The following is a 26,218-nucleotide window of genomic DNA, read 5'->3' as shown; positions in this document are numbered from 1 at the left end:
CATACCTCACAACTTTGTGATATCATTTTCTTCAGCTTTTTAATTAAACAGAGGCTTGAATTTCATGTATTTTTTTCTGCATTTCTTCTAAGCTTTTAATGTTCACCCCCCTCTGCCCACTTCATCTTTCCCTGGTAGGTTATAGCCTGTTGGAAAACAGAGCACATTGTGAAGGCCAAAGCGAAAGTTGACTCAGCAATCCTTCTCAGTTAGGCTGTTGCTGTTCATGGAATAGGAGGTTGGCCTTAAAATACTGCTGCCAAAAAATACTGCTGCTCTAACAGAACTGGTGCCCGCTTTATTAGGTGTTGCTGTGTCCTTTGACTTACTATTTTAAAGAATGGAGTCTACTACTGCCCTAATACCCCATGAAAGAAAGTTTTTATATATTGGAATAATTCCGATTTGTCTATGAGCAGCATTTGGCATCTTTTCTCCAGGTACCTGTCCTAGGCACAGCTCGCATCACTACTCACAGTGGCCCCTAACCTTAAAGGATTTCATGTGAACTCTGGGATTTGCTGTGTGGAAGTAAATGGGCTTTGCTTATAATATGAATGTCAGCACAGGGGTATGTCTATGGGTTCAGGCTCACCTGTGGTCCTGTAGATCAGGTCTTTCTCTCCCCCATAGGACTTTCCCAGGTTACCTTCGGATCTGCAAAGAGCTACCTGCCAGCTTTCTGCTGGGCACTACTTAAGCTCCTGGAAGCTGGATTGGTCCTGGAGCTGCCAAATTTAGTTCCTGCTAGGAGCCATCTCCCCAGCTCTTCCAAACTGTGTGGAGGTGTCAGGATGCATTGCTGCTCTTCTGTGCTTTCCATCTTGAGGAGAGGGTGGGGCATGAATGTGGGTCCCTTTAGAACAGGGCAATACAGGAATAAAAAGCTTTTCTTATAATTCCCATCATCCTACAACCTGGAACAGATCTGTTCATGACCTTGGAGCAGATGGGTGTCAAGACCTGATCCAGCATGCCTGAGTGTGATCTTGCTTCTGTGTATGAAGCTGGATGCAAACACGTCAGCAATGCAGGATTAACTGCTAGTGAGGTGATGGTATAAAGAGAAAAGCAGGTATCATCTAGGGTTCTCCATAAAGCAATCAGTGACAAGTTGGGGTGATATTCCAGGGGAGGGAGCTGGCCAGAGAGCAATGCTTTGCATGACAATGGTGGGAACTGTGGGTGTCTGTCATTCCCGGAAATATGCTCAAGTGCCCTTTTTCCACCAGGGAATTAAGAAGTTACGCAGAGTCAGCCTAGTTTCATTAATGAATTTAAAACAGGTTTTGGCAGAAGGCAGCCAAGCACATCAGGAATGGAACAGAAAATATTCTTCCCAAATCCAAGAGCCTGGAAACTGCTTCTCACACCATCAAAATCAAGTGACAAAAGCTGCTCTTGTTGTAATCTGAAATCTTTCTCTCTTCTCCCTCCCCCACATCCATGGTGTGCTTGAGTGCATAGGCTATTTATCAGCAAATTTAAAGCTACAGGCACACAAGTATTGTGAAATCACCCTGGGACCCCGCGTTGGAGAAGGAACATGTTGCATTACGTGGTACTTACACAGCAGCTGAATTCAGTCTCTCGGTTACAGCTCCAGGTACTTGCTAATATTTTTTCCTTTTAACCCTTGTTTCTTCTCCAGTCTGATCTGCATTTTTGACAGGTGATTATTATCAGTGAAAGAGTTGACAGCTTAGGTTGTCTCAAGTGATGCAGAAGTCCTGATGCTATTTGTCATGCATGCAGGTTGTCTTTGAGCATTTGGAAAGAAAGGCTGTAGAAAACTTGCATGTTATGAAGCTTGTCTGCACTAGCACAAGCAGGAGCGCTGATCACTGCTCTGTCAGGCCAGAACCTGGTCCCAGAATACCCCTAAGATCACAGGATGTCTTGGATCTCAATGGTCCAATGGTCCAAGACTGAAGCACTGCTAGTCATGAAATCTGGAACAAAGCAAGGCCAACAACTAGACAACTCTTTTTGTAGGTGTTTTCAGCATTTCCCTGGTCCAGTCTTTAGTGCTGTTTCCTAACTCTCTGTTTGGGGTAAGTATCTCACTCAGCTTTGGCTTCCCCACATGCCTGGAGCTGTCATCAGTGACACCAGCTTCTGGGTTTGTTCTCTACAGTGGGTGCCTCTTACAAAATTCATCTCACCAGTGGGTAATCTGTGATTTAGTTCAATGGAGAAGCTTGTCAGTGTCAGACCCAAACCTAGTCAGTGTGTAAATACCTTCTTCCTATGCTGAAAGACTCTAGGGATGCTCAGATGGGTTGCTCAGGGTATCTCAGTTAGGCCATGTTCAGAGTTGGGATTACCTTGCTGCGCAAACTCCTGCGGCATTTTGAGACATGTTGGTAGGAAGAAGAATATTCCACCATAGTTGGTGGTTGTCCTGTGGAAAGTACCATGTATAAGATTTGCACAACTAGGAAGAAATGAATTCCATGAAGGGGTATTTTCAGCTTCTTAACGTACAAAATTTTTTGTGGCTGCAGTTTGGCAGGGTCTTACCTCTTGCAACAGAGGTCAGTCCTTCCATACAATGAATGCTAGAGCTGGTTTATCCTATTTTCACTAAGCTGCGAAAGTTGTTTTTCTACCATGCTTGTTTCCCCACCCTTAGGCTCCATCTGTACACTTCAAAATAGTAGGAGGAAGAGGGCAGAGAAAGAACAAAGGCTCATAATACAAATGGAAGGAAACTAGGGAAATTCAGGAGGAAATGGACAGTGAGAAATACAAAAAGATCCAGCTGCGCTGAATGCATGGGGCGTGAATGCACAGGGATGCTTTCTGCTTGGTATTCAGAGCTTAAGACCTGCATTGTGGAGCTGAACTTTCCTTTGAGTCAGTGACCTATTCAGACACCTAACAATGTCCATTATGTGCAGTCAGCTTGTTTATGCCCAATGCTGGGCTTTCTTACCTTTGTTTCATATACAAAAGACCAATATCCTACTTGCAAAGTGGCCAGGGCAAGCTAGATTTCTCTGTGTGAGCTCTTGACCATCAGCTTTCCCATCATGTTACTTAAGACAGATTTCAGAGGACAACGTAGGATGATAAGATGCTCAAGGAGAACATCTGCTGATGAAAAGACTGTTCTTGGTAGAGTGATAGCAAATGTCTTTCTCCTTTGAAGGCTGAGGGTGGAGGGAAGGTAGCAAGAGGTAGGTCCCTGCCTCTCTGGAGTTGCAGTGATTAAGTTGGTACCATAAGGCAGCCTGAAGATAAGTCCAGAACTGTGCTGAGGCTTGGTGATAGTGTGAGACCAGCCTGCCAATGATGCCCATGCATCACTGCAGGCAAGAGCAGGGGAGAGGGGAAACCTGGGGATCTGGTGGTGAACATCTCCACTGTGGAGAGGCAAGCGGAGCTGCCGCTGCTTGCATCCTTGCTGCAGAATAGGTGGGGCTATCAGCCCACATTAGAGCTCCGCTTAGGTTTGTCCTGCAGCTGCAGAGAAATCAGATGGCCCAGGTTTCACACACACACACACATGGGGATCCCCTGAGAGGCTTTGTAGTCTCTCTGCAGAGTCCAAGGCAGCAGCTGAAGCGTGCTTTCTCTGTGACCTTGGGCAGCCCAAGGTTTTACCCTGTTACTTGGAAACAGCTTCCACCTCCACTACAAAATACAACACGCATTGTCATCGGATCCCATGGAGGCTCTGATTAATGTGAGAGCTGAAGCACAGCTTTCAAGTGAGAAGGAATAATGTGCAATATGCCTTGGCCTTAACTGTAGTAGTTTTCTGCGTGAGGATGTCATTCTCAGTTGAGGGAGGTGCTCTTTAACTCAGCCCACCAAGAAGCAATTGTAAGCAGTGGCTGAAAGAGCTGGACTTAGAAATAAGGTACACATTTCGTGGTGAGAGCAGTTTGGGCATTGGAGCAAGTCTGTGCAGACGATGGTGCTTTTTCCTTTTTAAAGAAAGCAAGCATTTTGGCAACTTGCTTGTTCCCTATGATGCCCTTGCTTAACCACTGCTCATTAGTTAGAGCCACTTAGCAGCTTTAAATCTATTTCTTTAGGGGGGGAAATGAATTCTGCATATTCAGGGAAACATCTGTCCTCATTCAGAGCAGAAACTGTAGCTAACTAACGTGGTCCCTGGAGGGTGTGGGAGAGCTCCAGTTCCAGTGCTGCTCTGCAGTCACTTCTAAGAGAACGGAGCTGGCTGTGAAAGGTGAAGAAGTGGTGTAGTAATGTTGCCCTATATGTAGAAAAGTCAAGTGGTGCCTCTTTGAAGCCTCAAATGTGTGTGCAGTATATGACACCTGAGGAGTGTTTTATTCATGTTTGTCCTCAGGAAATCATGTTGCTTTGTAAGCTGAGCCTTTTTAAGTGTCATAAGTTTGGCACCCCAAAAACTGGGCTTTAGCGGGCACTTCTGGAAGAAGTCAGCCTGAGCTGTATTTTCCTGACTCAGATCCTTGCAGTAAGAACTGAGGAATGAAGCATTTAAATAGGGAAAAAAAAAAGATAAATAGAAGCTACAGTGCAGCTAGATAATGTCAATCTTGTCATTGCTTTTAATATTCATTTCCAGGCACGGCAATCACACTGTCAGTTTTAAGTTAAGCAACCTTTAGTCCTAGTCAGCTTCTGTCTGTGTACATGAAAGAGATGGCTGAGCCCACAGCTGCTAAAAGCATTTCTCAATTGCTTATATTTCACTAGGTATTTAAAGATTAGGTTGGGGTGTAGAGGATGAAAGGGTTTTTTCTTTATCTTTTAATAAGAAACTTGTATTTGAAGATATGAGGAAGACCAAAGACTTGAGGCATCTAACATGCTCCTCTTTTCCCTGCTGCTCCCTCTAAGTGTGGTGGGGGTAGGGAAACATGTAGGAGGTCATACAGGGAATAAAATCGTGTCCCTCTTGGCCTGCTGCTTACCGCAGCCCTGCCTTGGTTCCCAAAATTGATGGGTAAGGATGTGCCGTGCTGGAGTTCTCATGACATAGCCTTGCTTGCAATGCAGGAGACCAAGCAATGTACGTGGAAACTAAATATATGGGGCTTTGTCCACTTTAAACATGAATAGCAAAAGGGGAGGATGAGATTTCTGCCTGTAATGCTTTGAAACATTCCTGTAGTCACTTGCTTTTGCTGTCTCCAATGACTATCCAACCCTTTTTGGGGAAAGGAACACCTTCATGAGCCTTGTGGTTCTCCAGCCCTTCAATCAAAAAATAACCATCCCTCATACCTCCAGAAAACTATCTGGCAAGATCAGAGAGGACCAGATTAACATTGTCCTGAACAAAAGAAGAAAGCAGCAGGGGAGAAATTGCTTGGAGAAAGGCTTCCAGCTGTCTCTATTTAAAAATGTGGTAAGGGGGAACACAGGCATGGATCCCAGTGTAAAACAAAGCCAGCAGCTTTCATGTCCCCTTTAAGGCAGACACATGTGGTAGGAACAAAGATGCTCCCCTTGTTGGAGCTGTGTGATCATAGAGCTGAGTAGTGTAGGGACTGCATTCTCAGCAGCATGTGCTCGGGAGGAGGGTGTGAACAGTTCCCACACAGCCTGAAACAGTATCCACCATCCTCCTGCCAGCCACTGGCAGGTTGAAACAAGTGATGGAGTTGCGTCAAGGGAATTTGATGGTGAGCTAGTTGTGTGTGGTGTAACAGACTTAACTGATGGCTGGGGTGCTTGCTTTGTTAATAGCTTAACTGGGCATAGAAGGCTCTGACTTTGTGATCTGACTTGGGAAGTGTGATCTGACTTGAAAGCTCTGACTTGGGAGTGTGAGGGACTGTTGGGCACACCAGACCTAGCACCCTGTGTATTACCAGATGTGTGTAATGTGGATGAGGAGGACACAGGGAGCTTCAGCCCAAGCTAAAGCAGTGTGTCTGGAGGGTGGTGGAAGTGCCCAGCAGCGCAGGAGCAGTGCTGCTGTGGGGACACAGAGTGAATCTGTACATCCTTCTGCTGGCAAGCTCCAAGCCAGCTTGGGTTTTCCGTGTGGCTCTGAGTGAAGCCACCCATGAGGAGTGAAGGCCTCGGGGCAGTCCTGCAGCTACAAGTGCCCTTTGTTATTTGTCTGACTTTTCATTTGGATTGTACACTACCTGGATGTGCAGCTTGGCTGAGAAAGCCTGGCCATGCTGTGGAAGTGCTGGTAGGTCAGCTGTGTGCCTGAGGTCAGGGACTTTTGTTCCAGTGCTTGATTCCTTTGCTTTTTTAGCTTATCCAGTTGAAGGAGCCTCAGGGCCTGATGGCAAGAAATGCAAGGTGAAAAGGGGGTGACCTTGGTAGCCAGGTTGACCTGGCTGTACACTCCCCAGGTCCCAGGCTGTGCCTCATTCATACCGGTGGAGGGCTGAGGGGTTGTGTCTGTCCTTCTGAAGTGCAGCATCATTCCTTGCAATGGTTTAACTCTGAGAGTTAATACCTCCAGGTCACCTTTCTTGGTATAAACCAGCACCACCTATTACTTTGGTCTTTCTGCTCCCATCTTGTGCTCTAGCAGTCCGGTTCTCCTCCTGAGTCTAAAAGGGGTTCTTGCCAGTTCACACCTTCAACTCAATGAACTGTGCAAGGTTAGGAAGCCAATAGGGAAATTCTGCCTCCAACTCATCAGATGGAAGAACCAGGTAAAATAAACACTTGCCTTCTGAAGCAGTTACTTGGGATTGTGCCGATGCAGACTTTCCCATCTGTTCTGTTCTCACAGTTGAATGTGGCAGGATCTTGATCAGGTAAGATTCACCCCACCTGGGAGATGTTCCTGTAGGATCTTGCTGTGAGGGAGAAGAAAACTGAAGGGGATTTTTGCGCATAACGTAAGAATCCTGCTTCTAAGCTGTGCCTTTGGGCATATATTTAAATGGAAAGAGCTGTCAGTTTTTCTTCCATTGGAATTTATTCTTCTGTTGCCGCACTCAGGTGAGGGTATACTGTGACAAATGACCGTCTCTTGTGGCAGCTTCACCCCACAGCCTTTTGCTGTTCAGAATTGGACTTTTTTAGCTCTGCTGCTGAAAAGGGGTGTTTAGGGAGACTTGCTTTGCTTTTGTTGCCTGTGCACAGTTAGCAAGGTGATGGTAACAGGAGAAAGTATGGTTCAGTTTCTCCTTGCACACTGTTACACTGGCTTGTCTTCGGGCATCACAAAATCACAAAGGTTGGAAGGGACCTCTGGCAACTTTGTGTTCTACCTGCTCTTCACAGCAGGAGACTAAATTGGCATTTCCAGGGTCAGCCTCAGCCTGCAGAGATGTATGTGGTAACCCAAAAGGTGGGAGGCACCCTAATTTGACATGCAGACCCTTTTTCTGCCATGTTCAGGAGGTGTTTGTGTTGTATCAGAGAAGCATCTTTATGAAACCCCCTGCTCTGTCCACGCTGCTGTGGTGGTACACAGCTTTCACACCCTTCATTTGCTGCTTCTCAGTGGATTGCACTAGTAACCGTGGTTTTCTGCAGCATGACATTGCTTTGCACCTGCTCCAGCACACAGGATTTTAGAGGGTGTTCACATGGTCACAGCATGTTCATTCAGCGTCCATGGACAGTTTAAGCCTTTAAGCCTGAAGAGCGCTGATTTGGTGGTGTAAACCTTTCTGTCAGATTTTCCAGGCTGGGTTGTGGACAGCAGCTCTCCTCTACTTTTAACCAGGTAGCACAATCCTCTTGTTGGAAATCACAAGTCACCCAGTGTTATGTTTGATTGACTGTGGGAGGGAGTGATGCTAACTTTGCATGAGGTCTTTAAATACTTGGTAAGTTTTCCTCTTAATACTCAAGTCCTGGGGGAAAGTGACCAGATAAGAACCTCTGCTTTTGAGGGAAGAAAAGTTAAGTTTCTACTTCTAAAGGCTGGAAGGAAAGGACAGCCACCCTGGCTGGCTTAACCTAAGGCTTATTCTGCTTTTCTTTTCTGCAATGTCTAACTTTTAAGCTAACCTCGACTTGGAGGGGTTGCATAGGCCGACTCATGGCTTTTGCACAGTGGGGTTGGCAGCTCTAGAGAAGAACCCCCATGTGCTTTTGGTTACGTTAATGTTCATGTGCCTATGAAATTTGGGTGTGTGGAGTGTTTCACAGTGCTGTTTGTTACCACCATTTGGCTGGATGTAGGTGTCGTCATCTATAATTTGGCTGGTGCTAATACATCAACGTGATGCAAATCTGCCTTTAGTTAGCTGTTTCCTTCTCCCAGCTGTATGACAATGTGGAGTTTAGGTGTTTGAATCTGCAAGCGAAGTCGCTGTGAGAGGATCGTAATTTGCCCTGGTGTAATTACATGCTCAGAGACAAGGCTTGTACTGAAAAAGTTGGGGGTTTCTTTTGGCTTCTGAATCCATTCAGACACCCTCTAGTATAAAAAAGATAATATTTTATTCTCAGGAATATTACTCTCCTGGTTGGGGTAAAACTGCTGGGTACTTTTCCAGTCTTACCAGTTAATGATGAGCTGAAAGTGGATCAGCTGGCTCAATTTAATAGCAGAAGTGGAGGAAAGCTGATGTTGGTGCATGGTTTTTCTCTGTCTGCTGTGATCCTTAGCTCAGAAGAGTGCATTTCTGCTAATTGACTATTAAACGAGATTGCTTGTCGAGGTGCACTCTCTTGCCATTTCAGTCGTTTAAGGAATAAGTTTCTGATCAGCTGCACATATGGGTCTTAAATATAATCTGCTTAATGACTGGAGGGCTTTGACATTCTACTATTAAGGTGCCCATGTTTTGGGTTCCAAACCAAACCTTTGGGGTGGGGGGTTGAGCAGGGGTGGTTTTTTTTCTGAAATGGTAATGTTCCAAACAACAAAGGCTGCGCTTTAACCTCAAAGAGAGACTTGGAAGCAGCACAGAGTCAGCCTAGAGAGATCTCTTTTAGCTGAAGATTTCTAGGATTACATACATGTTACCACATGCCTGGACCACCAGTTAGACACCTACCTGGCCACAGATCCTTTGTCTCAGTTGCTGTGCATGCAAATAATGTGTGTTTGCATGTGTTTACCCAGTTTGGAAAAAAAATCTGAGCCCTGAGGGATTCAAGCTTCCTTTTGTATTATGAAACAGGCCACGATGAGAGCCAGCTGAAGCTCACTGCCTACTTTGCAGAGGCACTGAAGGCTCCAGGAGGCTTTTGGACCCCATGTGCTTGGTGTTTGAGGAAGGACATTTAGTCCTGTTGTTTAATGAGGCTTCCCACTGCCATTTTAAAGAGCTCTGCTGACATACTCCAGAGGGAATCCCAGCCCAGGCTTGAGAGATAGCAGCAGCCAGGGGTTTAAGTCAAAATGGGCTGGGTGAAAGGAGGAGCTAGCTGCAAACAGAGGCAGGGTTGCTTTTTCCTCTTCAAATCCTGCTGTTTTGCTCAGCTAGGCCAGCCCCTGGCACCATTTGCCACAAGCAGGGATGCAGGGGAGAGATGCTTCTTGTCCTTGAGGCTGGGACACCCTCCCCAAGGTGTGGGGAAGGCATAGATTATCTGGATGCTTTCTGGTCCCCTTCTCCTCCACCCTAGCTGATTGATATACGTCATATTAAAGCCTCAATATCATGTGGCAACTGGCACAGCAGGCTAGAAATGGGAAGGGGGACAAGACTCAGACTTGCTCTGCTGTTTTAGAGTACGTGCTGCAGGAGCAGTTGGTATTTTATTGCTGATATTAAACCTGGATGTGTGGAGAGAAGGGAGAAGATGCCTAACACAGAACGCCTGTCTCTGCCAGATACCCAAGCCACTAAAGAGACACTGCCGTAATTTCGTAAATCAAAAGCAGGTTTTCAGCCTTCCCAGAAATATGCACTTACAAATGCTAACCATCAAATAGCCTAAATTACTGATCCAGCAGATTAATCCATAAATCAAGGTAGGCTTAGAATAGCCCTTGGAGTACAGTGTTTTTAGTAAATGGCATCTAGTTCAGTGCTTTCTGTCTCTTCTTCTTCTGACCTGACAAATAATGTAGCCTCTTGTTTGTGTTATGCTAAAATCTGCTGTAGGAAAGCTGCTCAAAAGAGGGTCTTTCTAACCTATTACACAGTGTGTATCTCTAGGAGAGAGGGCTTCTGCATGCAGAAGTAAATGGGAGAACACATCATGAGTGGTTCCTAGAGCTTCAAAATCCAGCCTGCCTGTTTTTCCTCTCTATCTCTTGCTTTCTTGCTCCAGACACTTGTAATTAGAGAATATTGAAGATTTATTGTATTGCTCATCATAAAACCTCAAAGCAAGGATCAGCCATGGGAGCGGTACATTTCTTTTGTAACCTGAAGTAGAAGGAAAGCTGCTCCGTGCACCACATCCCGCTGAAATGAGTCAAGCTGCCACTTTTTTCTAAGGTGACATTACCAGGTATCTGTCTGCAGATTTTAGGCTTTTGTTTGGGAGGGAGAGGAGGGGGGATGGTTTCCTTTGTAGCAGCAAGGGCAAAATAGGCTTTTAATAAAGCTTAAATTTTGCAGCTGCTGGCTAAGTTGAAAAAAATAAGTGCTGGCACTCTGTCCTCCTGCAGATGAGCCTTTCCCAGATTTGCCGTGACTCAGGGATGCACGCCATCCCTTCTGGTCTTTCTTCCTTTGTGCCACTTTCTTGGATGAGAATAAGGGGAGAGTTTCTTCCTTTGGCAAGGCTTTACCCTGCTTGGGCTTTTCTGCTCATGGAGTTGGTCTAGGTTGCTGAATGGAAAGAAAACAGTTGCAGAAGAAGAAGTTCTGTGGTAGAGATATCCTGGAGGGAGCTATGACATTTTATTGGGTAGAAATCAGCTCCTAAAATTCCTGATTACAGACCCTGAAAAGAACTAGAAATGCAAAAGCCAAGAGATCAGAAAAGGAGGAATGACTTTTAAGTGTGATAGTTACCCTTTCACCAAGGTACACATGGGGATCAGTTGAGTGCTGCTAGAGACCTGAGAGCAGTCTGCCAGATGACAGGCCAGATAGGAACAAGAACATTTTATCCAAATACTAGTGATTGAGGGAGATAAGGGATTTTTTTTTTATATTTCTTCCTGCAGAAAGTTTCCTGTTTCTTGCTGGTCTCCTGGGACATTCAGCATGACCTCCTTGTACCTGGCTGTTTGGAGAGCCTGGTCCTGGCACATGCTGGTCCTTATGTGGGAGTTTCACTAAGAAACTGGTGCTGGGGGAACAGAATCAGAAGCAAAGAGGCAGAGAAACTTTCACTAGGAGATCTTATTTGTAACTAAAAAAGCAGTCAAAAAACCCAAACAAAACCAGTTAGAAGGGTGACATGGTTTAGAGAGCTGCTCAACAGTCCCTTCAAATGGAATTTAGGTGGCCTGGGGCACATCACAGGAACATTGAGAACTGGGCTGGGCAGAGACATAGAAAAAGGGGAATAGCCAAGAGAAGTCTTGAATTCCCATGGCGAGGTGCAGAGGACAGGTTTGTTGCTTGAAGGTCAAAGCAGCTCCCTTGTGCCGGTGTGAGCCCCTGCCTTTGCTGGGGTTGTGGCATTCCCTGAGAGCTCTCTGCAAGCAGTTGTGGTTGAACTACAGCCTGCATTTTTGAGAGGCATCCACTCACAATGGAAAGACTTACAATTTGGGATCCACCACATCCTTTGGGAAGCTGTTCCCATGGTTAATGCATTTACCGTGTAACTGTTACAGTTCCCTGAAGGAGTTTGAATCCTCAGCTGGCAGCCTGCCTGCCTTGCTCAGCACTGCTTGCATAGCTCTCTGCCTCCTGAGACAAAAAGTCTTTCTACAAAGGGACTAAATGACCTGCCTAGGGTCATACAGGCTGTGTAGGAGAGCCAGCGACCTGAACCTGCTCCCTCCAAGAGAGTACAGGAGTGAATTTTGTGAAGCATTTGTCTGTTCATTCAGCAGCAGTCCGCTGGTCTTGTCTCCTCTCTGGATGATGTCTGCCATACTGGTTTGCCCTCAGCAGCTGGTAGGTCACACAAGATTTGAGAAACAGCTCTGGCATCATACCAAGTAGAGGCTGTGAGATGCTCACCAGTGAATTCCAGAGATGATGTGTCATGAAAACCCTGGCCCTGCCAGCCCCCTGTGCACAGGGCTGCTGGAGGTAGTGAGAGCCCTGCAGGGTTGTGGTCCCCACACTCAGTGAGAGCTTTGGCCTCCTGAGCAGCTTTTCGTAGGTGAACATTAGCTGCAAAATCTGTTTGGGAACCTCTCGCTTTGCATGGGCATAAGGGGAGCCTTCCTCTTACCCCTCTGCCTGCCTCTAGCTGGAAGGTGGCAACTGGGAGAAATCAACTGTTTCCATGTTCTTCCTCTGGAGACTTGAAATTTATTTCCAGTGAGGTGGGTCCCTGGGAAGAGGAAGGACAGCTCTTCTAAGTGGCTGTTGCCAGAGCTGGAAGGCCCTCAGGGTAGCCTTGCCAGCCTCAGGCATTTAAAACACTTCAGTCAAGCCCTAGAAAAATAATATAGGATAATCTTAGTTTCTCCTCTTTCTGTGGAAAATTGGGCTTTCTGTGCTGTCCTCTGGTTTGTTACTGAGCTGCTTCTGCATTCACCAGCCTTCGAAAGTTGTAGTTGAGAAGAAAAGCACATTATTTCATCAGTTAACTTTTTATTGCCTGCTTTCTTGTGGGTTGGACTTCAGGTTTTGTATGGCAAACAACTTTAAAGCTTTTAGGGTATTTCCCTCCTTTCCTTGCTCCCTGAAATACCCAATTTGATCTGGATTGTTTGGCCAACTCTTAATCTGGAATAGAGCAGGGAAGGTAATTGTGATTGGTAACCAGGTGATTTACCCTTCCCAAAAGCAATTAAATGTGATTAAACTCCTGTTCTTGTTTTATGGCTGCTTGTAGCAGTGCCCAAATCTTTATTGTCCCACATGCTGCCAGGGCAGGCTTTCCACTGGAAGATACTATATTCATACCATTTATTAACTTGGATGATGATGCTAAGCAACTGCTCCACCAGCTCTAGCTTGTTGCATGTTGTAGTGATGCATTTGTGCTAGGGAGCCCTGACACTCCTTTCCCCTGACTTATTTTCCTGGGAATATTTTCCTGTCCTGGGCTGCTGGCATGCAAACAGTTTCCAGTGGAAGGCAGTGTATTTGTTTTAATCAGAACTATTCTTAAAGCTGTCAGATTAGTTGCTGGGGAAGGCGAAGGGGTCCCTGCCAGGGGGGCTCCCTCCCTACTTCTGCCTTTCTCACCTCATTTTGATCAAAGCCTGTCATTGATCTGATACAGTGGGAAGCTAACCAGAACTGGGGCTGTCTACAAACCACGGGGACAGAACCAGGGACTCTGCATTGCAGGGGTGGGACATACTGGAGTTGTTTTTTCAAGGCTTGGGTGGTTGGGTTGTTAGATCCTCCTTGCATGGCACACTGTGCCATAAAGAGTCACACCAGCTGCTCCGCCACTCACACTCATTCACCTTGAAATCCCTTTAACACTGGAACAATGCCATTAGCACTACTTCTCAGGCATGATTTGGAGCTGTTTCTCTGCCCATTAAAACTGGGTCTGCACACTAGTCTGGCGGGCTTGTCATAACCAAGACATTCCCCACGTACCTCTGCGCTGCTCCCAACTGAAATCCTGAACAAAAGATCTGCTGTTAGACAAAGGAGGAAGGAGTCAGCCTCTGAAGAGAGGAGGAATTTCTGCTCTGTTTGCCAGCAGGTTTTTTTCTAACTAATTCTTTTTTTTTAAGGATTGGTCGCCAATTAATCCATGTCGCTTTGCAGACAAAGCTGTCAACGTTTTTAAGGTTGCACGGTGAAATTACTTCAGTGCTGTTGGTTCTAGCAGCTCAGAATGTTCTCAGACGAATGCCTTTTAAGATAAAAATGGCCTGTGCTTGGTCCCATCCCAGAGCTGTGGTCGTTACCAGTTTATTTGAAACATCTCAACTGAACCCAGTGAAGTCAGTGAGAGCTGCAAGTGTTTGAAAGTCAAGTCACACTTATTTCCATGGCTAAATATGGACGTAGTACAGGGTGTTACTCTAAAATGCCTCAGCATATGACCCAAAATGTAGTCCAGCAAGCATGTTAGATGCCACAGCAACGTCTGCCACAGATGCCACAGTAGCTTCTGCAGCTTTCAGGTCATTGACCTGCTAGTCATGGGTACCAAAAGCATCATGTCTTCTTGCTTTTACTTTTTGCCCTTGCCTGCTCCTGGGGTTTGAAATGCCTCACAGGCACATAGGAGTGCAAGCTCAGTGGCAACTTGTGTGTGTGTGTGTACATTTTTGCTTATATTTGTGCATTGGATCAGAAGAGAGAATAGTAGGAGCACCTCCCCACACACAGTTAAAGCTTTATGAAGGGCATTTCTCCACCCTTTCTCAGTGGCAGCACTAAGACGCCAAATTGAATGTAGCCCACTACCTTGAAGTGAAGTAGGTGTACTGCGTCTGTGGTGGTGTAGCAAAATCCATCTGAAACTGGCATATTTATTGTCCCAAAACATGTACAGAACTTCAGAGCAACATCAAATACATATGAAGAGCATGCATGGTATTTTTCAATATAAAGAATAAACAAAAGTGGTGTTTTGCAGGTTGAATTTAGTCCATGTGGGAACAGTTTTGGGAGTTTGTGTGCATGTACATGGTCCTTCAGTGGGAGAAGCAGGTCTGGTTTGCATTGTGTGGATGCCCTGGGTGGAGGAGAGCTCACGTGAGGAGTTACTTCATCTTCCAGCTGAGAAGGGGCAATTCCATCAGTGTTTGGCCACAGAGGCAGTGCTATGCTGAGTTAACAGGGGCGTAGCTCTGGCTGCAGACCAAGTTACTAGTCCTTACCCATCAGCCAAGCATCAGACAGGGCTGGTTAGTGCTGAGTTGGACTCATTAATGTCTTCATAGTATCAGAAGTCATTTGAATGCTACAGCTCTTTCAATTAAGCTCCTGTTGAGCTCCATACGCAGATACTGTAGCGTAATTGGCTGGGTCTGCTACTGGAACAGCCTGGGTCTGTGCTCCAGGCTGGAGAGGAGCCAGAGCGAGCTGCGGTCTCCGCACAATGTCACACTGATTAGGAGGGTGCGAGATTTTGTTTTTGCTAAAATGGTTCTACCAGTACAGCCCAGAGGGCAGCTGCAGTTACACTGGTACAAAGGGGCCTTATGCCACTCTGAATTGTCCCCAGCTCGGGGGCAGGCAGGGATGCTGCAGGGAGTACCTTTATCCTGCAGTAACAGCCCGTGCGTGGCATGCGCTGCCCAGCTCCACAAGTGAAACTTTATTTTGCTGATAACCACCCTGTAGCAACTCTGTCTCAGAGGCCCAAGGAAAATATTCTGCTTCCTCTTGCTGTTAGGAAGCGGGTTCTTTACGGTGGCAGTCCTTTCACAAAGGGTTTGGTGCTGCACAGGAAACCCTGGTCTCTTCCATAATGAGCCCTTCCTGCTGATATGGGGATGTGCAGGTCAGGGGCTCTGCCTGAGCCAGCTCCCCAGGAACTGATGTGTTTCTTGATGAACATGTCCTCCAAAGCCTGTAAAAAGAGTCCAGCCCTTCAGAGGTGGGTGCAGACCCAGATGCTATGGGATGGGACCTGCGTGAGGAAAGGCCAGCTCCAGCACAGCTGTGCACCTCTGCTATTCCTGCTACTCTCTGCCATTCCTGAGCCAAAGCATCCCCTCTCTCCCCTGCTCAGCAAATTTGCCTGTTGGTGTACATGGAGACCTGAATCTGTTTTTATTCCTGGAGTAACTGTAGAATCATGGAGTGGTTTGGGTTGGAAGGGACCTTAAGATCATCCAGTTCCAACCCCCATGCCGTGGGCAGAGATGCTTCACACTAGACTGTGTTGCCCGAGAGTCTGTCCAGCCTGGCCTTGAACACCACCAGGAATGGAACATTTACCACATCTTTGGGCAGCCTGTTCCAGTGCCTCACCACCCAGTGCCTCACACACAACTATGTTCATGTGCGCAGTATTATTGTGTGTTTACAGCCAGATTGTTCCCCAGTTTGGTGGGGAGACTGGAGCAAGGCAGTGCTTAGGTCTGTTTTTCCAGCCCTGCACTTTGGAAAGGCCTATCCAACAGAATTCATGACATGGAGATGAGCATGAAATATCTGTATGCCTTGGAGAGTACACCAGAAAACAAGTCACTAACTGAAATCCCTGTTGGCACCCCATGGCGTGGTGCTCTGCCAGCCCCTTTCTCACCTGTTGTGTGGGTTTTGCTGTTTGTAAGGTGGTGCTGTGACACTTATTTCCCTCCTGAAGGTGAGGTGTACTCTGCCAGAGCAAAGCAGCATCATGCAACTTGTAAAGTCGCATCACAGCTCACTGTGCTGGATTAATAACAAATCCAGCAATAAACCAGTATCTGAAATACTGCTCTTTGGTGGGCCGTTGCTCACTGCTGCTGAGAGGTGGGACTGACATGTTTTTACCCCTGTGACAAAACTCTGTTTCTCCACAGGCTGTATTTAGGCACAAACACATCCAGAATCAACTGTACTCATTACAAGCTCTGCCACTGCCTGCAGGACCCCTCACCAAGGAAGCACCACACATGCATTTAGTCTGTCGTATCTGCCCTTGCCCTCCACACTGATGGAAACCACATCATCTCGGGCCAGGCTTTGATTGCCAGGCTGCTGGGGTGTAGCAGTCTGGCTGTCCTTGCCTGGCAGTGCCTTTTATCTCTGTCAGACTCTTTTCCACACAAACTCTGGCTATGGGGAAGGAGAACTATCACTCTCACTTCTCAAGAGGTTACGCCTTCTCTTCCATGTGTATCTGACGTGTTTTAACAATAGTCCTGCATTGTGCTGTGATCCTAGATCACCTCCTCAGCTCAGTAGAGTGGTGTCAAAGACTTCCTGAGAACAGAAACAAGCTGTGAGCATCAGTGTTCATGTAGGGGTGTTCACCATGAGGCTGTCCTGAGGTCTTAGGGATATAGGGTGACATCGGAAGCTAGAAGGACCTGGGGCTCAGCTTAGCTCTTCAGATTTTGCTGGAAGCAGTAGTGATGGCAAAGACACTTGAGGTTAAATTGTGCTGGCAAGCCTGAACAGAAGCCCCAGAGTTAACTCATGCCATCAGCTCAAACCCCACACTTCAGGCTGGTGCTGCTGCAGTCAGACCAACCACCTTCTGCAGGGGTAACTGGACTCAGAGGATTTCACCAGGAGCTGCTGACTGCCTCTTGTCAGTGAAGCCCCATGTGCAGCAGCAATAATTCTGTTGGCAGTATTGCAGGTGGGGTAACTATGTTTTGCCAGGGCACCTGTGTCTCTTACTACCTTTGGACGTAGGTAGCACTGTAACACGTAGGTGCTAGGACATAGGTGTAGGATGAAGGTGCCCTGCAGCAGCACCAAATGGGGTTTGTCCCAGTTACAGCTGCTTTGCCATGGTGGTTTAGTGTATGTCACTTCTCAGTGTGCAAGAAGCTCTGTGATCCTCACTACAAATATCTGGGTTTATAACTGCCTCAAAAGTCACTGCTACTCCTGGACACTTCAGGCAGGTTCTTTGGCTTGGTTTATACATGCTCTAGAGTGTAAATGCTGGGTATCTGCTACCAGCTCAGCTAGTGGAGCGTATGTACAGGCACCACTACCTGAGTTGGCAGCAAACTCCCTGGCCAGGCAGTGGGAATTGGGCTGTCCTCTTTCAGCCAGCCTGCTCTGTTTTCACTCAGTCCTGGCCACTGCCCTCTGACCAGAATCACCACTACCCTGCCAGCCCTCCAGCAGCATCCGCTGTGCTTTTTTTATCTGCATTTCCTCCTCACTTGCTTTTTGGTTTATCCACATGGAATTTCAGTGTTTGCTCATCACCGGGGAGGCTTTCTTGTTTGTTATTTTTAACTACCTGTTGTGACAGGGCTGAGAACAAGCTGGGCTGCTCTTTGCATCCATCCAAGTACTCGTTCAGGGAGTGATGCCGAGTAGTGGGAGGGGAATAAAAAAGGAATGTGATTAGGTTTTGCCTGGGAGATGTTTCTCTCCTTGGCCAGTTACACAGGGTGAGGGATTGGAAGAGCTGGTTGTTTTTAGGGTCTGAAGGTCAAGACCTCTTTTGTCATTTTAGGGAGGGTTCCTGCAAGCTGGCAATACCAGCCACCATCATTCTGCTGATGCCTGCTCCATCTTGCCTGACTGCCCTGACCTTGAGGAGCAGATAGCAACCTGATTCCCTTTCTGCCATGTGCCACTTTTCTTCCCCACCATCATTTTCACTCCTCTTTGAGGAAGAGGGTCTGGAGAGGCTCAGGATGAACAGCAGGGTCTCTATATACATCCTTCTTGTGCAATGTGTCTCACACCAGATTGTCTTTTGAAGGGAGGCCAGCAGGGTGGGTGACCCATGGTGCACTGGGCAGGAATCTTCCATGTTGCTAAAATTTAATGGCTGCAGGAGTTGCTCAGCTGTGGTTAGTTTGTATGAGAACCATTTCCTGATGTTAAGGGAACTATTCAGCTTTACGGCACTTTGTGGCAGGAATAGTTATTTCTATTTACAAAACCTTGTGCTCTCCTCTTTGCTGAATGGCAGTTTCTCACCTGTCATCAAAGTGCTTGGGATGACAGGAATAGAGCTGCTATTGCTGTGCTGGAAGTAAATACCAGTTGGTGAACACACTGGAGGGAAGGCATGGAGTCCAGAGAGACCTGGACAGGCTTGAGAGATGGGACCATGCAGACCTCATGAAGTTCAACAAGGCCAATTGTAAGGTCCTGCACTGGGTCCGGCAATCCCAAACACAAACAGAGGCTGCATGGATAATGGATTTTGAGCAGCTCTGAGGAGAAGGACTTGGGGGTGTTGGCTGATGAGAAGCTCCCCATGACTTCAGTGTGCACTTGAGCTCAGAACCCCCCTGCATGCTGGGCTGCACCCCTATAGCATGAGCAGGTCAAGGGAGGGGATTCTCCCCTGTGCTCCTCTCTGGGGAGACCCCCCCTGCAGTCCTGCGTCCAGCTCTGGGGCAACAACACAAGAGGGACGTGGAGCTGTTGGAGTGAGTCCAGAGGAGGCCATGGAGATGCTGTGAGGGCTGGAGCGGCTCTGCCTGGGAACGGGCTGAGAGAGCTGGGTTTGCTCAGCCTGGAGAAGGCTCTGGGGAGACCTTAGAGCAGCTTCAGTGCCTAAAGGGGCTACAGGAAACCTGGAGAGGGTCTTTGGACAAGCACCTGTAGGGACAGGACAAGGGAGAATGGCTTTAACCTGACAGAGGGGAGACTGAGATGAGATCTCAGAAGGAAGTTCTTCCCTGTGAGGGTGCTGAGGCCCTGGCACAGATAGCCTAGAGAAGCTGTGGCTGCCCCATCCCTGGCAGTGTTCAAGGCCAGCTTGGATGGGGCTTGGAGCAGCCTGCTCTAGTGCAAGGTGTCCCTGTCCATGGCAGGGGGTTGGAACTGGATGAATTTTAAGGTCCTTTCCAACACAAACCAGTCTGGGATTCTATGAAATATTGCAGGCTCTGGTGGGGAAGGGAGGTAACAGGAGAGGGGCTGCAGAACAGCCTGAGCTTGATGATGAAGGTAGAACTTTCAGGGCTGCATGGCCTGGGATGTCATCTTTCTGCATGCAGTGATGTTTACTAACCAGCATACTATTCTGCTAGTAGGATCTGATGTGCCGCCCTGCCTTGCAGGGAGCCAGCAGGGAAATGTTTTGTGTTACAGCTGATGTTTGATTTGGGTTCTTCTGCTTAAAGATTTGCAGAGCTGTTCAGCCATGCTGAAGAAGCCCTGCAAGCAGATGCCTTCTGCTTTTCCTCTTGTGCCAGACATTGGCAAGATCCTTGCCTGTTGCAATCATCTAATCGTCTAATGCATAACAAAAACTGGCTATTCTAGTTCTAAACCTCCTTGAAAGTGGATTTTTTTAGCCTGTGCTTGTAACCTTCAATTTTGATGGTAAAGGTGATTTCTTTGTTAAGCTGTGTACAGAGGCTGAGGCAGGAGATACGGGGTCTTTCCTGGCCTTGCAAGATTTCCTTCTGATGAAATCGTGTCACCTCTGTGAGTCCAGATTTATTTCTGCAAAAGGAAAGGTTGCTCTGCAGTGCCTCATGGAGAGTGACCAGATGCTTCAGATGGAAAGTGGTAGAGTGCCCAGCACCAAACTGTCTCTCCTCTGGGAGGTGCAAATCCTGCAGTGAGGCCAGAGAAGATGCCCTACTCTTACAAATTGAGCTCTTAAAAATATTGCTAGAAGATGGAATTAAGACCTTCATGCTACAGCAGTTGCTGTCCTCCACAACAAGGAGGATGATAGAAGGCAGATGGAGAAGCACTTCAGGTTTTGTGGTTTCCACACTCCTGTGGAGCCAGCAGAAACAGAGCAGTAGAGGGTTTGTGATCCCCAAGGATGGAGGTCAGGCTGGAGCTAGGAATGCTGCTGGCTCTTTGATCAACACATGAGTACATGTCCTGTGGGCACCCTTTGGTTATTGGAGTTGGACAGCATGAAGTGTCACAGCTACTCCTGCCATCTGCTGCTGGTCCCTGCCTGCTTCTGGCTATCAGCTTGATCTTTTGTGGCCAGCTTATGCTGGTTCAGCTGCTAAATTGTCTCCATGGGTACTTCCCCCACTGGTACTCTTCAGCAGCTGCAGCATGGGTGCTATGAATGGCAGAGGCTGTTTTCGAAGACACCCAAGATCCACTGTGTCAAGGGAAATGTGAAGGCAGACAGGGGGAACAGCGCAGAAGGACCAATGCAAATCTCTGCCTTTGTGTAGCAGTAATCATCTGCACGGATCAGGAAAGGAAATAACTGGCTTGGCAGCAGCAGAGCACACAGATACCTCTGAATCACAGGCTCAACATGAGTCAACGCTGTCACACGGTTGTGAAAAGGCAGACGTCATAGGAGGCTGTGTAAGGAGCTGCATGCTTCACAAGGCATCTGAAGTATTTCTCCTGTTCCCAGTGCCGGTAAAGCTGTGGCTGGAGCCCTTTCTTTCCCATTTTAGATGCTGTATTTCAAGGAAGATGTGGGCCAATAGCAGAGAGTTCAGGGAGAACAGCGAGAGTGGTCAGAGGGCTGGAAACCATGAGGAATGAGAAAAGCTTGGAAGGACGTGGGATTGTTTAGTCTGGTGAAGAACAAGCTTAGCAGGGGAGGAGAAGGAAAAGCTTTCAAAGACATAAAAGGCTGCTGCGAAGTGATGGAATGAACTGTTCTTAGTAGCTACTAGGAAGAAGATAACCAATCATAGCCTGAGCAAGGAAATTTAGTCATTGGGGAAAACTTAACATTAGTGAAAGGCTGATGAAGTACTGAAACCTCTACTACGTGTGGGGTTGGTGTCAGGATGCCTTCAGAGTACCCATCTCTGGAACTCATCTTGCTTTGGCCAGCAGGATGCACTACGAGACCTTTGTAGCCCTGTCTTCCTATTGTTTGAAGATTATTTTATAAAGCTTTGATGAAGTCTGCCTCTTTGGAAGCAGGCACGCATTTCTCAGATGCTGCCAACCTTACAAGACAGCAGGCATTACATGTAACAGTATATCATTGGTATAGCAGCCATTTTCCAAGGTCCTGTTTGGGCTGCAGGCTCATTGTTAAGGGCAGAAACATAGAGTGTGTTCAGCTATGGTGGGACAGGAAAGGAGCCCTTGGCTTGCTGCTTGTCACTGTGTGCAGCCACAGCAGGTGCTGTACAGACATGGTCTTTGTCCAGAAGACATTAGATGGGTGCAAGGAAGTCCCTCCACCCAAGGCAGAGCTTCCCAGCATGTTGATGTGCTGATTCAGCTGCTGACTTCGGCTGTGCTTTTTAGTCATGGGAAGGAGGAGCTTGTGTCCTAAATGGGTGATTGTCCTGATCCTCGTCCCTGGGATCCATTATGTCTTATCAAATTACTTTCTCGCCTTTAAATACCTTAGTGATTAAAGATGCCCTAGCAGATACCCTTCATGAGTACAGAAAGGGTAATAATTCCTCCTGTTGGCACTGAATGCAATTAATCAGGCCCCTTTACTTGCTTTTTAAATGAATGAGGCATTTAAGGCCAAGCAAGTTTTTAATTGGACTTTAATGTTTCTCATTTACTTCGTTTTGGCACAAGAGTAGGAATTTCCACCCCCAGGTTTGCTGCTGGATTTATTCAGGGTGATGAAAGGCTCAGCGTGGAGTGAAGGCTCAGCAGCAGACTCAAACATGTCCTTCAGCCTATGCCTGGCCCCATCTCATTGCCTGGCAAACAGCACAGAACCAAGGGTTGTTGGGGCTGGAGGCAGAGCTGGGTCATCCAACCACAGCCCATTTCCAGCATGGAGCTGACATCAGATATTTGCAGTGTTTTGGAGTAGTGATCAACACAAGGGTGCAACATAGCCTGCCCTTTTTGGTCAGGTTCCCTTGCCTTGAAGGAACTGTTGACTTACAGGTATTGTGGCTGTCTGGAAGCAGTTGATGGAGGTCCACGTTCGTAACTTAGACTCTGTAGCTTCAAACATGGGGTGAATTGTATCTTTTAAGGTGTGCTCCTGAAGTCCATGGCCAAGAGGAGATAGAGGGCCCTTGAGCATTGTTACAGATAGATGTGTGCATGTAGACATTGTTAATTTATGCCAGGAATTACCATGGAAAAAAAAGTGTTTGATAAGCATGCAGCCTGCAGCCCCTGCGCCCTACTGTGAAGCCAGCACTGCTCTTGCTTCCACCTCTGGCCATGAACCATCTTGCCTTTGGTTCCCTTCCCTCCTGTATATCCTCCACTGTGGTTTGGGAACAGTAGTTGCCTGTGGGCATGTCCCAGTCTGTGTTTCATGCAGGGACGTGTGTGGCAGCCCAGCCTGGCCGATTGGCCCCTGTCCTGACTTGGCTCTTCCCCTTGGCAACTGACAGGCTGAAGAGAAAAAGAAAAGGCATCAATTTCAGCATGTGTGAGCCTGCCTTTGCGCCTGCTTGTCACTCTGCAGGGCAGGCATTTCTCTGACACCCAGGAGAGATCTTGAAACAGCTTCAAGTGGGTGTTCCAGGTGTGTGCTGTGTCTTATGCAGAGATAGGCCTGTCTGTAATACAGCTGTATGGTTGGCTGTAGGGTTCCACCTGCAGAAGAGTTGGTTGATGCAGGTGAGATGTTGAGTTGGCTCTCATGCCATTGGGGTTCTCTGCCCAAAAAAAAACACTTAGGAGACATATAGGGACATGGGACAACACCCTCCATTTCTACACCTCTGCTTCTCCCACTTCAAAGGTTGACAAAATTGTAAGCACGAGTGTGTTTGGAAAGTTAAGTGCATCCAGAGAAACATGTTATTGAATACCTTTCTTGTGTTAATTTAAACACCTTCTGCCTGCCAGGCTTGAGGGAGAGGGGCAGTGCCAGCTGGATCAGCCCTAGAACTTCTCTACATCTGTCTCAAGGCATCTTTACTTTAAGTCTCATGCTAAACCCCAAGGCCTTGCAGTAAGGAGCTGCCATGCACAAGCACCAGGCTCTGCTGTCTGGGTGGCTGCTCAGCCGGGAGTGCCACAGGGGATGCTTGCCCAATATTTTGTTTGGTTTTGCCTTTTTCCTTGTCATACCTCCACCTCTCAATCCCTCCAACATGAACATGCATCTGGCGCTGGGCTTGGTGGTTGTGCAAGGCTCATGTGTAGTTCTGAATGACCAGATGTGGGAACCAAATCTCTCCAGTGTTATCTTGTGCTGAAATCTTTGCACATTTTTCTCCCCTTGCACCACTTTCCTGCTACCTGCAGATAAGGATACTTGAAGCCATCATGTCTCAAAAGGGAAAGGAGAATAAGAGGCTAAGCAAGGATCAAGGTTTTATTGCATGATCATGATGTGAAGAGCTGTAAACATCTTGATGAAACGTTCAGAGATAAAAGTGAATAAAAGTGCACCCAGGTCGCTCTGTGTCCCTCAGAGTGAAAAGTGTTGGCTGGCGCTGCCGTGGGCAGGGACTGAAAGAAAGAAGAGAGCCAGGTCTTGGGCCATTTCTGCTCCTCTGGCTGGGCATATGAGGAGGGGCAGGCATCTTTGTCCAAGGGTTATAGAGCCTGCCAAAATGCCCTTAATCCAGGGTTTGTAGCCCAAATATATCTCTATCAGGCAGCTGCAACCCGAGGTGACTTTGGGCAGCCATTCTTGCATTGAGAATCTTCTGGCTGAGACTTTAAAAGACGTCATTTTCTTTGATTTAATTCCATATAAACTGCAGAATTATTTTCCTTTAGAGGCTTGCAAATTATGGAAGCATAAACCATGCTAATGATCCGATAAGGACAGCTTTGGATATGTTCCCAAGAACAGCTACCCCTGGGCAGGAGTGTGCTTGGAGAGTACTGATGGAGAGCAGTCTGCTGCGCTCACCTGGCTGCCTTCCCTTTTGTAGGCCCCCCTCCCCAGATTCCTCCATCTCTCAGGAACGAGAATCATTTCCTCTCCAGCTTCTTGTAGAGGCAAAGGCCCTGCAGACCTGAAGTTATCTCTGGAATGTGTGTAAACACCGAGTTCAATGGGATGTTGTTTGCCCCTCTCTTCTGTGGGAGTTTACAAAGGGTTAATACCAGCTTGTTTTACCAGTTCCTAGCCTGGGAATTGTCTTCCTTAGAGGGCAACCTGGCTGATCTGAGTCCCCATGTGTGCATTTCCCAGCATAAAGGGGAAATTCGGGGGCCCTGCCACATGGGTGGGATTTCAGTCTCCTAGAAGCAAGGAGATGAAAGACCAAGTTGGTTTCCTGCTAAACAGGGACCTGGGAGATGGTAATTCAGATGTAAATTCTTTATGGTGTATGAGTATGTTACTAATGAGACCCACCTGGGCTCCACAGTACTGTTGAATTTAGAATAAGAAGCAGCAACCTGAACCCAAAGCTAGACAAAATTAAGTTGAAAACAGATGCATTAATACCAACGAAACAGTTAATTCATGAATGTGTTGTCAGAGCTGATGACGCCACCGAGGCTGGATCCCTTCCAGAAAACAACACTTTAAACTGAAGACAAAGAGCTGGGCTTAGCACGGAGGTGATCAGTGGAATGGCTTGGCCTGGTATATACAAGGGGTCAAAGTAGATGATTTAATGATCTCTTTTGGCCTGAAAGCTTTTTGTTCTCTTAAGGAGATAAATGAAAAAGCCCTTTCACATAAAGAAATGAACTCTGCTGCTTCCAGGGGAACTGGGGAGCAGGATCTGCAGGAAGTGTGACCTTGGTGCCTCCAGGCTGTCTGAAGTTGGTGGCCATCTGTTTAGTAGCGGTGGCTCACCACCATCAAGGTCACCACTCTCACACGTGACGTTCTTCAGCTCCATTTTTAATTGCTCTCTCCCTGCTTTTAAGTGACATTTGCTCCCTTATCTCCATCAGGGTGAAAAGGCCAAGTGGTATGAGCAGTCTCCTGGGGAAAATTGGCTCCAAAAAGCAGAAGATGAGCACACTGGAGAAATCTAAACTGGACTGGGAGAACTTCAAGGAGGAAGAGGGGATTGTAGAGGAACTGGCGATCCATAACCGAGGGAAAGATGGGTAAGACGGACTTTACCTAATAGTAGTGCAGCATTTCCCACCACTTCCTATACATGGAAGAACTCCATCACTTGCTACAGAGAGAGTTCAGCAAACCTGTGGGATTGACCAAGGATTTATTCTTGGGATATATAAAGGCAGTAGCTGCTCTAGGTATCACAGGGAGACAGGTAAGCCTGCAAGCACCTATCAATCTGCAGACAAACTGGTGAGTTCTTTCAAATTTAAAGAGGAGAGATTTAGGTTAGATGTAGGGAAGAAATTCTTTATTGTGAAAGTGGTGAGACAATGGAATGGGCTGCCTAAGGAAGCTGTGAATGCTCCATCCCTGGCAGTGTTCAAGGTGAGGTTGGATGGGGGCTTGAGCAACTGGGTCTAGTGGAAGGTGTCCGTGACCATGGCAAGAGGCTGGAACTAGATGATCTTAGGATCCTTTCCAACCCAAGTCCAGCTAAAGTAGAGTCTGGCTGTGCTTTATCTTCTCTCCTGTTAGTGGCACAGATACAGCAGGAACTGGTCTAATACAGCACTCCCATGAGGAGACACTGTTGCCTTTGCCCTGTCTCAAATTGGGACGTATGTTCTTCGTTCCATTCTTCGAGTGACACATTCCAGCTGCCTCTGCCCTCTCTCCTCCTCCAAACCCAGAACAGCTGGCAAGGTGCATTAAAGATTATGGCAGCACTGGGTGTTGATTGTGTGCATCAAGCAATGTTCAGTCCAATGAAGTTAATGGAAGTATCGTAAAAGTAAATGGCGATGCTATAAATAAAACAGACAGTTAATAA

The 26,218-nt window shown here is 47.2% G+C and overlaps 1 protein-coding gene across 1 annotated transcript in view; it reads left to right on the top strand.

The window, feature by feature from the left end:
- Positions 1-26,218, top strand: part of CFDP1 (craniofacial development protein 1) — a 66,335-nt gene that overhangs the window by 34,155 nt on the left and 5,962 nt on the right. The window contains exon 6 of the mRNA XM_061468934.1: positions 25,272-25,430. Coding sequence (XP_061324918.1) covers positions 25,272-25,430 — 159 coding nt within the window. The remainder of the gene's footprint in view (positions 1-25,271; positions 25,431-26,218) is intronic.

The sequence above is a fragment of the Pezoporus flaviventris genome, unplaced genomic scaffold (genome assembly GCF_033815535.1).
Source record: "Pezoporus flaviventris isolate CSIRO_AGI_PZ_B2104156 unplaced genomic scaffold, CSIRO_AGI_Pfla_v1 ptg000054l, whole genome shotgun sequence".
Classification (NCBI taxonomy): domain Eukaryota; kingdom Metazoa; phylum Chordata; class Aves; order Psittaciformes; family Psittacidae; genus Pezoporus; species Pezoporus flaviventris.
The sequence above is the reverse complement of the archived record's forward strand: the minus strand, read 5'-3'. Positions and strand labels throughout refer to the sequence as shown.